We start from the raw sequence: 16,377 nt of genomic DNA, 5'->3' as shown, positions 1-16,377 counted from the left end.
ATTCTTACAGAGTCCTAGAAGTATGAAATTCCACTTGCTTATTCTGATACAGACTTTTCTACAGCAAATAACAAACTAGACCTGAGAACTATCACAACACTGAAAAACACATCATAGCTACCTACTGTTTACTTGTGATACCCTTTGGCAAGTCTCATTTTACTGGTGATCATCATAAGAGTCATACAAGATATATGAAACTGGATTGAAGACGTCTTCTTAATAATGTAATTCTCAAAATCTCTGACAGCCCAGAACTGATCCCAATTCCCAACACTTCCTCCTGCAGAGTTGTTCCCATGAATCATTCTCTCTAGACTTCTCCAGGTGCAGTTCCTCGTGGGATAATAATTGTTACTGCCTGCTATGGGAATTCTTTGCAATATTGTTTTTGCAGAGCTGTTCTTATCCATTCTCCTTTTTGTCTTGTTCTTTTAGTAATGTAGCAAAAGGCTTTGAGGATTGCTAGGGTCATGGGTTTTTTCTGTCATCTGCCACCATACAATTTGATTTCCATGAGGGCTGTGCACAGTGTCCACAGGCAGTATCTTCCAAGGAGCTCGAGTTTTGCAAATTTTGGCCCATATTGCAAGCTATGGGTCTGAAGAAATTACCTCCTCTGGAAAAAACAGTTGCAGGGGAGCATTTCTTGTAGCAATGCTTTGATTCCTTTCTAATTTACAGAACTTGAAACAGGAAATTCTTCCAACCATTAAGTTCCTAAACAAGCTATGCTAAAGAGTGACTCTCTCTTTCATTAACTTGGATGGAATCTAGAAGCTGGAAAACCCTCGCTTTTTGTAGTGCACCCATTGTTCTCTTTAGTCATATAATCATTATATTGTGTTATAATGCCTACCTGAGCAGGGGATAAGTAGTCCCATTAATAATTTTAGTACTTGATAGTTCTGGTTTTTATTCATGCATCCCTTCGTATTCTCTTTGATTGTACAACAGAAATTAAAATAAAACAGCCCTTGCAGTTATACACAAAGTTGTCGAAGGTGTATTTTTGTCAGAACTGAAAGAATTCATCTTGGAGCCCTAACACTTTTTACAAGTTAAAAAGAGAATACTCTTCTTTGAGAGAGGCAGCTATCAAAACTGCTCATTCTGAAACCAATTGCTATTATTGTTAGTGTATTTTTGGTAGTTTATTTATATAAATTAAGAAATGTCTTACTGCTTTAGGTCATTATCACAAGTAACAAATGATTGCCAGAATTACAGGATTTTAGCTCAGTAAAGCTCAACGAGACCTACCATTTGTTTCAGAAAGGCTTTGAAACACACTCTGCGTTCCTAATGAACATGGATTTAAGAACAGGTGTATTGATCTCTTTTTACATGCTTTATATGTATCAAATTCCTTGCATTTGTTCCATATGCTTTTTCCATTTGATTGCTATTGTATTTTCTCAAAGCAGATTACAGGATTGATACCATATATTGTCAGAATTTTAAAAAAACTTAAAAATAATATAGTAAGGACAGACCTCTTGAATTGAAATACTATGCATTTAGCTTTTGTATCTTATATTGCAGACAGACTCAACCAACGGGGAGAATCCAAGCATCAAGAAATCCCTCTTTCCTCTTTTTAATTCAAAGAATAATTTAAAGCATAGTTCTTCTTTGAAAAAGCTTCCTGTAGTCACTCTACCCATGGTATTAATTTTTAAGTACAGTAGCACTGTAAAAAGCTCCAGTAAACCTGTTTTACTGACTACAGCAGCATGTATTTTATTTTCATGGGATCACTTTCTCTTCATGCCAGTTAAGTATCTTGGGCCAGTTCAATAAATTTAAGTAAAATTGGCAGTTCTGTGCCTAAAAAAATTTTTTTAGTATTTGATATACTGAAAATGTGACATATCCAGTTCCAGGAAGAATGAACCCTGGGACAAAAAGACTGAAGGAGGAAAATAGTTGTGAAATCCTGTATGTTTAAAATTAGACTGTCTCATTCTGTTTTAATCAGGAAAAAAATTAACCTGACTTGTTTTATACCTATATTGGAAGTACATTTTTAATGCAAACTGTTCTTTTATTAATTAAAAAAATATTAATAACACATTATCTGAAAACTAAATTTGAGCTTATGCCTCTTCTGTATTTTGTGTTTGTCCTGATTGTTCATGATAAAAGATAGCTTGCATTCAAAATAGGTTAAATTTTAAGTCCTTTTTGCTTCTAATTCTTGAAATTATACAAAACTCATAAGTTTTAAATTATCCTTCTGCCATGTATTTTTTTCAATTTTCAGCTTGTTTGGGGAAGGTGAGGAGTTTCTTAACTTATGCTTTATTTTGGGATCTTTGTGGAGGAGGAGCGAGATGGGGAAGGGAAAAGCTTTTGGTTTTGTGATTACAAAATCAGCCACACGTCAGTTTAGCGAGATTTTGGTCTGCTTCACTCAGGAACAAATTTATAGAACTGATCCATGGTCTTAACTGCAATATGGAATGCTTTTAAAATGAAGATGAGGCTCAAAAGTTTATTTTTTATTATTATTTTTGAAGCCTTGTTTAACTGCTCTCTCTTACAGCAAGTAACACTAACAGCATGTGAATGCTTTAAGGGCTATATACAGCAAATCTGCATGATATCCACAGCCACTTGCTCTTACTATGGGGAAAAATATTGAAAGGTCATTGCAATTCTGCTGCAGTAATGGGCTTCACTTATGTTCTGTAATTAGCTGGGGGAAATGATTTACAGCTGTTCGTAAGAATATATTAGGAAACCAGTATCTAATATTTTGTTGCAGATGCCTAGCAGCGATGGTCAGGATCTCATGGCATTACAGAAAGCCATTCATTCTTCTACTCACCAGAGCAGCAGGCAGAAGGACTGGCATCCTGAGAAGATGACAGAAATCCAGCCTCATGTAAGTGGCATTATCGGTTCCCTGTATTTTAACATCGCTGAGGTATCTTGTCAGCTTTTTCTCTAGTGAATAGAAAAATTGCATTTGACACTATTTCCCAACCTCCCCATTCACTGAATGTAAAAATGCAGTCCTGCATAATTCTTTGAAAATCTAGACCTGAACGACGGAGAGAAGAGGAGAGACAAAATGTCCCCATGGCAGTGTTTAAGCCTTTCAAAATATTGCTTATGTTTTTGTATTAAGGCAAGTAATGTTTCAGTGCGTGTCTGTGGTAGCTATGCAGGCCTGTAGGAAAGCCCTCAAGTTAGCTCTGCGAGGGATGGTGCATCCTGAGGACACCCAGCTGGTGGACAGTTTGATACTTGATGTTGACCACATTACTGTGCAGCTTTGCCTCAGCTGGCAAAGCCTGTGGTTTAAGCCAGCTACATTATTGGAGCATAGTGCTGCACTAACCCAACTTTGTTTTCTCCAGTTCTAAATGCAGCCTGAGGGGCAGGGTTTGGGAGGGAGCTGCAGTGCTATGCTCTGTTGCTGTTACAAGATTGAAAGCTGAAGAAGAGGGTTGGTTGCAGCTGCAGTTGTTTGAAGAAGCAAGTTGCTCTGTGAGCCGTGGAATTTAATGAGGCTGTGATCGTACCACTGTGTACTCAGGCTTCCCCAGGCACTTGCTACCCATTTCAGTAACCTTATGTCTCCATTTTCCTTCAACATGCTCACCAGTTGTGGAAGCTGTGAGGGATTAGAGCAGCTCATCACGCAGCTGACAGCAAACAAAATATCTAACTGCAGAGTTCTGCCAGCCCTTATTTTCAGTGCAGGGGATAACTCAAGGCTCTCTCAAGCCCCTAACAGATGTTCACAAAATTTTTAGGAACTTTGTGTGTCTGATATCTGTGCCTCACAAAATGGGGCGGAGGCTCTAAAATTAACAGCAGGAGTAGTGACAGATGGACAGCTAGTGCAGTTGTCTGAGCCTCTGCTTTTGTAGAAAACAAGGTTAAAAAAATTGATGAGAACAAATTTGGGGGGGATGTAGAAAAGGGGTAGCTAATAGGTTGAATCATAATGAGAAGACATTTTCTTGGTGTCCTGGTTTGAGCCAGGATTAAGCCAATTTATCTTTTCACTGATTTTTTTTTCCTTCAGTAAGCTTTCTTGTAACTAGCAACTGTGTGCTCTGCTAGGCTGATAAGACAGTGGAATGTTTTTCTAACTACTGAGGCTTCAAGGTTACACCTTCACTCCGCCGGCTCAGACACTATGGGGAGATCTCTGACCCCCCCCGTGGGAGGCTGAGTTAGACAGACAGCAAAATTGGCCAAAGATATTCCATTCCATATATCTACGTAAGCTCAGAGGAAGGACAGGCTTAATCCTGACTCAAACTTGGGTGTGTGGTCTTACCTTGGAATGAAATATTCCAAATGAATACCACTTAAAAGCTAAGAAGTGCTGTGAAGTTCAAGACGTTCAGTTTAGAATATGTTCAGTTTTGCTGTGGGCAGTCTGACATGATGGAGAGCAGAAGGCCAGGGGCTTGTCCTCATGTCTTTCAGAGCCAGCCATTGAAATCCCTTCGGAAGTTCCTGCACCTCTCCTCGTCAAACCACCCGGTCCCGGCAGAGCCTCGCTTCCAGCCCTTGCCCAGCCAGCCAGCCAAGGCTGCTTTTTCTGAAGTGCGCATTCACCCCATGAGCCAAAGCTCCGGCAGCGGCGGCAGCAACGCGGTGCGGCAGGAGCCCCAGCCGAAAGGCAGGCCCACGCTGCAGATCCCCAGCCAGCTGGAGCCCACCTGGCACGTCTCCCCCGTCAACAGGAGCGCGAGCGACGGGCCCCCCTACTCCGAGCAGCTGCCTTCCAAGAGCGGACAGAACGGGCACACGTACAACCGAACAAACCGGTCGCGGATGCCTAATCTGAACGATTTGAAAGAGACGGCCCTGTAGCTGCGCTGCAGAGAAGAGGCCAGGTCAGGCGGAGGTCAGCGTAGGGGAGTGGTGGTGGTGGCGGTGGTTCTGGTGATGGTAAGACTGCGTTTTCAGCTTTCCAAAGGCGTGCAATATGTACCTGTGGAGCCTTGCTGATTGGCACCACAGCGAGAGTCAGGGATTATACAGGGAAACAAGTTGAATTGTGAATTACCAGTCATCAGAAATGTCGGTGGATGCCAGGCAGAGTGTGCCAGTCAGGGAGAAAAACAAATTGCCGTTTTCTCTTTTACATTCCAGCTTAGTGCACCTCTCTGTCTGAAAGCTGGGAGACTTCTGGTATGTGTTGGCACTTATCAAGGTGAAAACATTCATGTCTAGACCTATGCCCTTACTACATTTTTCGCTGCCTAGTTAAAACAGTGGGGTTTATGTGATAAAAGTGTATCCCTGTTGAGGGTTTAAAGTTAAACTGTATGTCTTAAATTTGTTTTTTAAACTTCCATATTTGATAGGATTTGTAATATTTATTTATGATGACCTAATATCGTACTGTTATAATCATATCTTTTATGTTATAATGTAAAGTTATTTTGAGCTGTTTGAAACATTGTGAAGCAGTGCAACAGCTACAGTAGTTTCTATAAAAAAAACCCTAACAGTAACATTTATATATTGCATCAGGAGTATTTTATTCTATATATAAATATAAATAAATGGAAAATAACTGTCTGTTTTTAAAATATACTCATTTAAAAGAAAAGTATTGTTATGACACTATCTGCCATATTTTTATACATTTGTGATATAAAGTGCAGTATTATACTTCTAATAAAAGGAAGTTGAATGTGGATACAAATGTGACTGTAACAGTATGAATCTTGCTCAGCTATGAGAGCCTGGTATTATGGGCGGTATTGGTAACAAACAGAAGACAACATTCAGTTCCAGGCTTTATCGTGGGCTATTTTGTTGGAAGTATTGGCTAAGTGTAAGAGACTGCAGAACTGTACAGTAATCTAAATGTGGTATGTTCTCCCCTGTCTCCTCAGCTTTCCTAGTAATATTAATGGGATTTCTGCATCTGCATCAAGAGCACAGAACCCCAGTACCAAATTTTTGTCTCCTTTAAAGAGATAAAGTGCCCCACGACTACAAGCTAAAGCAGGTGCTCTTCCACTTAATAGCAGGGGTGAAAACCAAAGAAACATAGCATGAATTGCAAGTTAAATGCCAAACCTTGACACTTAAGCATTGCATGGCACTGCAGATCATGGTATAAGCTTTTATGCATATGTGTATTTTACACCTTGTTTAGCAATCTATTAATTAATAAGATAAACACTGTACCTAAATTTAAACTACTCTTGCACTTTTTTTATATATTTCAGGATGTATTTAAAGCTAAAAATCTGGTCTTTGGATATTGAGGGAGAAGGTTGCCATGCAGCTTATTTTCTCCTTAGGTCTTACTATCCGAATATTCCTGTACACAGTTCAGTTACCAGTCTCAGCAAAATAGTAGATTTTGGGTTCCAGTCTCCTGTACAGCCTTGTTACAACTGCCTTTACATTGGTGAATGTCGAGTGTAGCAAATACACAACCTGATTCCTCTGTTACTACTATTAAAATAAATCAAAGGTGAGCCAGTAGGAGTGTAAAGAATTATGCCAGTCTAACCTTTGTGCAATAAGAGGAGAGTCAGGCCTGTAGTGTCAGAACAATACAACCTTTCCTTTTTAAACACATTTGTTCAACTCCCTCATTACTCCGCAGCATAGTTCATTTTCTAGATGCTCTCCTCATAAGACCCTTGTACTTGCAAATATGTTGTCTTTTCCAAAAAGAGATTAGCCTGAATGTAAGTGCAACGATTTAGCCATAGATCTAGTTTAGAGAAGCAGCCAGGCAGTAAGAGCTGAACTTCCTACTTGGATAACAATGCAAAGTGGACATGCTGTTCAGTACCTCTCAAGTCATACCAAAGTTTTAACAAAGACAAATTTGGCACCGATACTCTAAAAATATTTGTCAGAAAGGACAATATGGAGAGATGTTACATCAGGTTTATCCAGGGCTACAAGTAAATCTAGTGAAGTTGAAAAATCACAAAATTTTTTCTTTGTCAAATGTCTGCAAGAAATGTGCATGTGTTTTCCTATACATATACATGATCTCTAGATATATATGATATATACTGTGTTGATATATCATATATATAGCACATATAAATACAGTAGACGTTATCAATTATTCCATTTTTGGTAAGTTCAGTGGGCATCCGGGACGGACACTGTGATAACTACTAGTCATCCCTGTCAGAGCTTAGCAGCATATTTTAGCAATCCTGGACATTTAGGACAATTAGGTTAGTCCTGTTCTCAACTTTGAAATGGGCTGATGCCACTGAAATCCCTCACAGCAGCAGTGTCTGAGAGTGGGACTCTAAGGAGTGTGATATGAATGTCTCCAAGGGGGTGTTCAGACTAGGCTCTTCTGTACTTTGTGGATAGTGTCCTTTTGCCTCTGCAAGACTTTTATCTTGCTGGTAGAAGCTTCATGCTAGGGGTGATGATGCTGGGCTCTATGTGGCTCTTCTGATTTCTAGCAAGGAAGAATGTTTCCAAAGGATTTTTTTGCTCAGTACCCCATAAGTTAAATCAGGGTAATCTCTGACTGTACATATAGCTGTTTAAAGTAGTTAGCAAAGCTTCAAGGGTGACCCAAGGAATGTTCAAGTATTTGGTGGCCCATACTTACAGAAAGTTGTTTCCCCTTCCTACTACATTTTCTTCTTGCATTCAACAAACCGTAGTAGATTTCAGTCAAATACTAAACTGTGTTGAATGTATGTAGTATTTTCTTCCTTCTGTTGGAAAGAACTTCCAGCAGCTCAGCCAGCTGGTGCTGCAATAAATTGTGTATTTTTAACCTGGTCTAAATTCCCAATATTTAGAATATTGCTAATGTAATTTTGTTGAGGCTTCCAAAGGAGTCTTATTATAGTGACTGAGATTTGCTGGCTCAGTAAAAGGGAAGAGAATTACAGAGCAAGCTGTTTTTTAAGTGTGAGCTTTCCTCTTCACTGGTCTCGGAGTCTTGTGCTACATGTTCTATAGATTTACTTACTATAAAGTATCGTAGTTAAACTGCATTTTATTCTTTGGCAATCTTTTTTGCCTTATGGCATCATTAATGATGTGAATAGAAAAGAAACTAAGTTTCAGAAATTAATTATAATAATTTTGCAGAATTTCAGCTGCCTAAACTTGTCTGTATGTTTTTGCTATAGCTCTTCAGCTCTTCTTAACTGAAAAAAGATGCACCTTATGCTCATCTTGAATGAAACTGTGTATGTGTTTAAGCTGTCCTTTTAAACTTCCATGTAAAAGTATTAACCTTAAACAACCCCTTTTTTTTTTTTTTCAACAGACCTGACCACAAGGAACAGTCCCTTAGGGTTTTTTCATGCTTTTTGCTCCATTTGTTTCAGTCCAAGATCCATTGCTCTGCTGACAGGTTGTCAGCACAGAGCACTGGGCAGAGTTGTTGGCAGGAAGTCAGCGATCCCAGATTTGGTCCCTTCCTAAAATGTTCCCCATCCTGCAGGGCTTGGGACTGACACCAAGCTTGGATTTCTGATACCAAGTCAGACCCACCTAAATGTGTGGGTCCTGACACCTCTCTGTTTACAGATACTGGCTCTTTCAGATTGATAGTAAAGCAGGCTTCAAACTTCCAAACCTATGAGGCACCCTCAGGCTGTCCTTAGGCTCATCACCTTTCTCTCCGTTACACCAACTTGTTTCTGGGAGCAAAGCTGGAGTGATTCTTGGAGAAGCAGTGTCCTGTGATAGGCTTTTGGCTATTCCTTGTCATTGCATTTAGGTCTCTTTACAGATGAATCTTGCTAGTACAAAAAGCTGCACACCAACTTCTTTTTTTTTTTCCTTCAAAAGCTGCTGTTGCTGTTAGCTGAGCAGAATTTCACCCAGAAAAATTTCCTGTGTTCACCCCGAAAAACCTATGACTTCTGAACAATTCAGTGCTGTAAACCTCCCTTGCAAGAATGGAACATAGATTATATCACTCTCAAAGCACTGTTGTGATCTGTTTAGCTAAGGCAGAACCCAGCTGCTTTTGAGGGGAGCCATGCTCTGCAGGTGTTTTTAGTTTTAATTTGTGTCTCAATTTTTTTTTTGTCTTATAATGATTTGGTGGTGAGACATGCTTCAAAAAGATCTGCATGTAATTAATACTGTATGTGTTGAACACTGTCAGAGTAGAGCTGGGAGAACACCTGAAGCCCAGTTACACAAAGAGTATGAAAAGGATAGCCATAGATAATATACTGCAAATTGTGGGGTAGCAAGGAATGTTTATTTTTTCCATTCCAGCTAGCATAAATAATACACCTGTTAATGGGATTATATTATAAACCATGCATCTGGGCAGTGGTTCGTGTAAGTGCCCACCATGCAGAACAGGAGTGTCACAGGAGATGACTGGAAAGGTGATGTGCCCTATGTAATGCTTTTTAAATGACCTTCAAATCGGGACACTACTTAAGAATAGGTGCCTTTACCTACACAGCTCTCTATAATGGTGTCATGATAATAACCATGCATTAACTTGGTTTGTAGTGAATGAGGAGAAAAGCCATTTAACTTCTGGCCTGTGTTAAAAAGGGAACAATCTGAGTAAATTCTTGATAGAACACAGCTCTGCAGTTCTGGGTGTTGGCTTCTTATTCAAAGGGTGCAGCAGCAAGTGCATCAATGCTCTCAGGCTTGTCAGGCAAGTGAAGGCTTGTGCACATCACTTGGTTCAGAAGTACTGAAACTGAAGATTTCTCATTTGGCAAAGCAGATTTCATGAAAATTAAGCAAAGCAAATATTATAGGAGATCCTCTTTGAAATGGAAGAGAAAAGCTGTGGTAGGTCATCTGTTCTCTCAGTGGACTGTCTTAACAGCTACTGCATGAGACAGCATAGGTAAATCTGATGGATTGGGTCTGTATTTTACTTGCTCCAAGTTCTACTTGAATGCTTATTTGTTACCTTCTGTACAGCCAATCATTTGGTGCAAAAGTTGGCACTTTTTTTTGACAAACTAAGTGGAAGATGCATGAGAAGTGTGAAAGGACCAGCCCTGCTGTGTTTGGATGCTTTTGTTCCCCCAAATCAGATTGTTTCTCAGGCTCTTCTAGAATGTAACTCAAAATATGCAGCTGGGCAGAAGTGACTCTTGAGACATGGCACAAGGGTCTGAACATGGAATTTGTGACTGTAAGGCTAAGAGTGACTCTACACATCTCTTCTCTGCAAGTCAATCTACCTCCTCTCTCTTGCAGAATGTGTTTGAGCTTTGGTTTGTTTGTTCTGAGCTTATTATTGACTCCAAATTCTGAACAGACATAAAAAAGATTCTTCCTCTAGGTACTGTTAGCATCCAAGTAATAAAATCTTGTTGGGCCTTCATCTGGTATACTTCAGAAACCTCCAAGCCATCTGAGCTCTCCTTCTAGAATCCCAATGCCATCCTTTGCACTGCTTTGCAGTCTTCCCTTGCCCTTCCCCTTCTGGTTCTCAAATATTGCAGTTGCCTTGTTCTTTGTTGTTTATCTAGTGCAGATTATCAGGGAGTTAGAGGCCTTATCTACTACTCCACCCTCTTTGCTGTTTTATTCAAACAGCTATCCTTATAGACTTGCTCAGGATTTTCTTCATTTTAATTTCCCATTTCATCTGGGTGAGATACCGTACCTCATCGTGCCCCCAGCAGAACACGCTGCCTGCCAGGCGCTTTGTTCTACCAGGTCTCTGTTTTCACAGGGCATTGTTTCTCTGGAGCCATTCTGAGAAATGCAAGGTGGCATCTCAATTGTACAGATGTAGGAATGTGTTGTGAAGTAACTGCTTTCGTAGCGCTTTCCATTAGCAACATTGGAGCATGGTCATAGCACAAGATGGAAGCCACTATTCAAGTTTCCTGTAGGATATGAACCTCTTGGTGTAAACTCTTGACACGTAAATCCAGTCGCAGAGCTTTCAACTGTTTAGTAACAAGGCAAACTTTAAGTGTAGGTAACAATCTCTACTTTGCTTTTCTTCCTACTTTTTTTTTTTTGCTAGTGCACATCTTAGACTTGTACTACTGAAGGATATGTCTAATCAAAAGGAGTAACATCTATATATATTTGGTTTATATGGAACAATACACTAAAATCTTCCATGAAACCATAATTTTGTTGGAAATTCTATGCAGGCATTTTAAAATCTGGTTTATCTGCTAAGGACTTCCAGGACTGCTTAGATCTCCACTGTGAAATGCTCAATTCTGAATTTATGTCATTTAGGAGAAGGAAGGGAGAATAAGGTTTAGAAAAATGTGATCTTTTTTCACAATCTGCCAGTACAGACTATTTCCAGAAATAACAGGCTGGGGAGGTAGCTTTCAAAACTTCCAAATTTATGGTTAAGATTCCCTGATGTTTTTTTAACAGTTCCTAGAAATCTGAAGCGCACAAACCTTTAAATCTACCATACTTTCTGTTGTGGAAGGGATGTGATGTGGTGTTAACCTTTTTAATCCTGGAATACAAATTGATTTTAAAATGTGTTGAATATTTATGGATTACTTCATGCAAGTTAATAAACCATTTGTAAAGTGTTTGTATACAACCCTTTGTATCATGTTGTTGGTACACCTTACCAATTATTTTTTTGGGGCATGTATTCCATTCTTCTGTACAATTTCTATTGTTGCTGTAAATATTCTAAAAGAGAAAACAAAAAAATTCCTGTGGTAACCTTAATTATCAGCATGAAAATGGTTAATTTTTACTGAGCACAATGTATTTTTGAATGGGCCTTCAAAAATATGTCTTTAATAAAAATGCAGATTTTGCACTAGAGCACTGGCATTGCTCAGCGGCTGATCTTATTCCTGACACATCTCCTCCAGAGCTCTTTCCCATGCATTATCATGGCCCAGATGAGCAGAACAGGCCAGAACCACACCAGGACTCCTCCACTCAACAAGTGGCAGCCAGGTCCTGGCTATCTCCTGATCTGAGAAGCTGTTTTGCATCTCTCTGCAAGCCTGAAGTTTTCATAGGAGCACAGCCAAAACAGCTCTGAAGCACCTTGCTGCCCATCATTCCTGCAGTCTCACTGCAGGCTTTGGGGGAAGTTCTTCCTTTCAGGGCAAAAACTTCTGCTGTTCTCCCATCTGAACTGGCTCCAACCCACCTACCCACTCAGCAGGTACTACCCAGAAATCAAAAAGCCCTGGGAGTTTGCAGGGCCTTAAACTGCCTTTGCTGCAGAAGGGAATCCTCCATTTGAGTAGCATGTTAGGATTTCATCCTTGCCACACGTAAGCTGAGACTTTTCTAGACATCAAGTGTCAGTGATACAGCTTTTAATGGCTTCCCTTTTAATGTGTCCTGAGCACGACTCTTTTTGTTATTGTGTGCAGCTTTTAAAAACTTTCAAAGATTTATTTGCTCGTCCCTCATTCTTCAGGGTAATTGGAAAGAAACTGAGGAATAGGGACCACTTCCCCTTGGCCTCCCTTCTTTCCCTCTGTGCTCCAACAGCAGACTTCCTGGAAGCGAGGACTTGCAGTCTGTTCACATCCTTCTGAAACAGCTGCCTGGTGGGTTGTACCACTACCAGGATAGTCAGCATTGGTCCCCCATGGAACGAGGAACAGGATGAGTGTGGACATTTTTCTCTCAGACCACAGTGAAAGGAGAATTCCTGCAAGTATCTGTTAAGAGAAAGGGGACTGTTGACTTCAAAATGCTGTAGCTGGTCTGTAGGCCCAAGGCAGTCCTTATCACATATCCCTAGATTGGGCAAGCTTGACTTGTCAGCAGAGTAGTCCTTCACTTCTCTATGTAAGCATCCCAGACTAAAAATTCAGGTAATGAAGCTGAAGGCAGCCCTAACTCCTGCCTCTTTTTTTCAAACCTGTTGTGTTTAAAGTGGTTGCAACTCCATGCACTGGGATTTTCACTCCTAGAAGATGTATGTGTTTCCAGCATCATCTCCTGCAGCCGCAGTTGCTGGCTCTGTTTTGGTTAATTATGATTGGAAGCATCTGTGCCAGTAAATTAACATGATAGTGGTACTCCAGGAAAAGTTAGTCTTTATGAGAAAAAGCTTGGTGTTTCTGTAATTGTGTTTTGCCTGGTTCTATTCTGCTTTCATAACGCACTCTGTCACACTGTTGCTCCAACATCCTGCATTTATGCAGAGGTAGAAGTCAAGTGCAATTCTAAAAGCATTTTAGCACCACTTAATTAATTAAGCCTCTCAGCACCCCTCTTTTTAGATGAGAGGCATAGGCTAAGTGAATTTCCAAAGGTGGATTATCAAGCAAGCTGCATAGCTGGGATCAGCACAGAAACTCCCGTTTTCGCAGAAACCATTTAGACATTGCAGAGGAAAAGCAGAAGTAGATCACCTCCCCATGCCAGCTGGAGAGGTGAACTGTAGGCAAAGGACAGGGTGAGGCGAGAAGCAAATGAACTGTGAAATTCAGTGTATGCCAGTTAGTTCCACATTATTTATCACTGTGCTTTTCAATCTGGAAAAGGGTCTAGTGATTTCTTTGAAGTTGGGAGGCTGGAAGAGTGATAGCGTACATCCTTTCTACCTAGACAGCCTTTTCTTCCTCCCAGGCTTTATTATATCCTATATGTAGGATCAGTCATTTGAAAATAAATAATTTAGTGTCGTACCTTTGTGTCTAATGGTGTGTGGTCCAGCCTTTCAGACTGTGGGTTAAACTCACACGCTCTTTCAAATCACACAGGAACTCTTGGCCCTTGCCACAGGATGCATTTCCAAAACCAGGCAACTCACAACTCCCTGGCCTGTGTGCGTGGGAGCTCTTCAGTCACAGCCAAGGTTGGGTGGTTACAGTCAAGGTTAACTGCTTTGGGGTGCTACAAGTAGTCATTGGCTGGTGCCCACTCTGTCCCTTTACCCTTCCAACCCCATCCCACCACCCCTCAGTCAGGCAATAAAACAGCAGCACCAAACCTCCACCAGGACATGGAGCAGAGCTGCCCGTGGTGCTTTTAGGGAAGGGAGAGCAGTGTAGTGTGTTAACATGATGGCAACTGTATTCAGGGGCTGGAAACACTAAAGCTTTCAGTGTTGGTGTTCCTAACACGAGCTCTGACTGCTGATGGAGAGCCCTTGTTTCCCTAGCGTTGCATGTGCAATGCCTGCAGGAGGCTGTTACCCCATGCTGGTCCCACAGCTGGGCTACACAGACGACTGGCCTCCAGCTCAGCATACCTTCTTATTAGTGCTTGCCTGGACTGGTACGTTAGCACTACAGAACCAGTCAGATTCACTGATTTCTTATTAAAAAAACCATGTCCCTAGACCCATTTGTGGATAGGTAAATCTCATCTGGGTTGTGGGGCAGGGGGGTGATGGTGACGTAACAATCGTCTCAGCAGGTGGGATTTGGTCTTTTCTACATCTCTGCAGCCTCCATACTGTTGGTATAGTGGAGCAGAAGCTTTCAGGCTCGCCAGAACAGAATGTTTTCCTGACAGTTATTATTTGTCTCTATATACAGGAAAAAAAACAAGGCAGAAATACCTGCCCTCACAAATGAATAAGATGTGATGAATTGAACAGACATCTAAAAGATTTTCCTCAAGTTTTTTGGTCACATCTCACTTGGTTTTAGCCACATCTCATCTGCCTTGCACACCAGGCATTAGCCTCTCTGCCCATAGGGGTAAGAAGATGGCACGAGAGGAAGATGTCCTGCCTTGATGCCATTGTCTTCATGCCTCTCCTCCCTCCACTGACACAGTTCAGGTGCTGATGCCACTGCTCTTTGGGATGGACGCATGGATTCTTAAAAAAAAGGCCTCCTGTGTTTGCCAAGTTTCTGCTGCAGACACATGGGAAAACAAACAGTGGTTGCTGCCCCAGAGCCCTTGTTCTGGTTTGGTTTGGTGGGGTTTTGGTAGCAGGGGAAGGGCCCCAGAAGTGGCTCTGGTAAGAAGCTGAGAAGCTCCCTCTGCTCCAAAACCAGCCAAGGAGCCATCAGAGGGACAATAGATGTGCCTCTGTGATTAACATACAAAAGAAGGGGTGTAACATCTGAGCAGAGAAGGAGGAGAAGAGCTGTGCTGGGGAGGAGAGCAGTGCTGGTGGTTGGTGAGGAAGAAGGTGCCAAGCAGAAGTTTCCCTGCAGCTCATGGTGAGATGGCAGCTGTGCCCCTGCACTCATGGAGGAATGTGGTGGAACATTCCCTGAAGGTGCCAGGAGGGGTGAACTTGGCCACTGGATTTTGTGGCCAGAGGATTTGCTGCCAGTGGACTCTGACTGCGCAGCTGTGGAAGACCCTGGTGCCAGGGGAGGTGGCTGTTCCTGAAGCAGCCCCTGACTCTGTGGGAAGCCCAGGCTGGAGCAGCTCTGGACCTCGTGGGAAGGACTCATGAAGGAGAGGTTTGTGGAGGACTCTCTCCCATGGGAGGGACCCCGTGGGGAAGCAGGGCAGGACTGTAAGGAATCCTTCTTCCTGAGGAGGAGGGAGCAGCAGGAACCACCAGCCTGTGAAGTGACTCTAAACCCCATCCCCTGTCCCCCTGTGCCGCTGGGGGGAAGGAGGGAGAGAAACCGGGAACAAAGGGATTTGGGCCCGGGAAGAAGGGAGGGGTGGGGTAACATATGCAAGCCCTGCTCTGTGTGTGTCTGTGTCCTGGGTGTGTTTGATTTGTGTGAAATTAAAGTATTATTTTTCCCCAAGTTGAGTCTGTTTTGCCCAGGACCTTAATCAGTGAAGAACCCTCCTTGTCCTTTGTCTCGACCCATGAGCTTTGTCCTCCTCATCCCAGAGTGTGTGTGTGGGGGGGAGCTGAATGAGCAGCCGTGGGGCTGTTCCTTTGTTGTCGTGTTGGGCCCAAACCAGGACAGCCCTCCACAGCCTCCCTGCCTGGGAGCTGCAGGGTCTGCAGCCCTGCCTGGGGCAGAGGCACAGGCTCTACTACCTGCCTGGTCTCCTTGGGAGACGGGTGCATCATCTGAGCCGCTGTGCAGCCCGAATTCCTCAGGCATGTGGCGCCTGCTGGGGGGCAGGCCCCACGGCCCCAGCGAGCCCCTGTTCCTGCGCCCGAACCCCGACAGGGAGAAGTGTGCTCTGGGCTGCCAGGGATGTGCGAGTGCTAAAATGGAGAGGACGCGGAAGGGCCACCCAGCGCACCAGGGCCCGATGCCTGCCCCAGGAATAAAGACAGCTGCTCAGCCCAGCGGGGCCTGACAGGAGGCAAGATGAGGGGATTTGAGAGTGCGAGATACAGGCAAGGCCTGTCATACCAGGGACCGGCCAGCTCTGGCCCTGCCCCCGGCCCCGGCGTGGCAGAGACCAGCAGGAGGAGCGCGGAGAGACGCCGAGCAGGACGTCTGCCCTGGTGCAAGAGCCCTCCCTGGCCCGGCGGGGCAGCAGGGCACATTAATCAGGCAGACCTGCCCTCCCCAGGAGTGCAAACCTTGCCTTCGGACCCCACCT

The 16,377-nt window shown here is 42.7% G+C and overlaps 1 protein-coding gene across 8 annotated transcripts in view; it reads left to right on the top strand.

Moving 5' to 3' along the window:
- Positions 1-11,742, top strand: part of CDKL5 (cyclin dependent kinase like 5) — a 135,353-nt gene extending 123,611 nt beyond the window's left edge. For 7 of the 8 annotated variants that reach the window (XM_051608157.1, XM_051608148.1, XM_051608149.1 and 4 more), the window contains 3 exons: positions 1,546-1,668; positions 2,771-2,890; positions 4,453-11,742. In XM_051608157.1, coding sequence (XP_051464117.1) covers positions 1,546-1,668; positions 2,771-2,890; positions 4,453-4,842 — 633 coding nt within the window. In that variant the 3' untranslated portion in view covers positions 4,843-11,742. The remainder of the gene's footprint in view (positions 1-1,545; positions 1,669-2,770; positions 2,891-4,452) is intronic. The other variant, XM_051608155.1, reaches the window with a different exon arrangement.
- Positions 11,743-16,377: the final 4,635 nt, after the last annotated feature.

The sequence above is a fragment of the Apus apus genome, chromosome 1, assembly GCF_020740795.1.
Source record: "Apus apus isolate bApuApu2 chromosome 1, bApuApu2.pri.cur, whole genome shotgun sequence".
NCBI classification, from domain to species: Eukaryota; Metazoa; Chordata; class Aves; order Apodiformes; family Apodidae; genus Apus; species Apus apus.
Note: the sequence above shows the minus strand (reverse complement) of the source record. Positions and strands in the feature narration are given on the sequence as shown.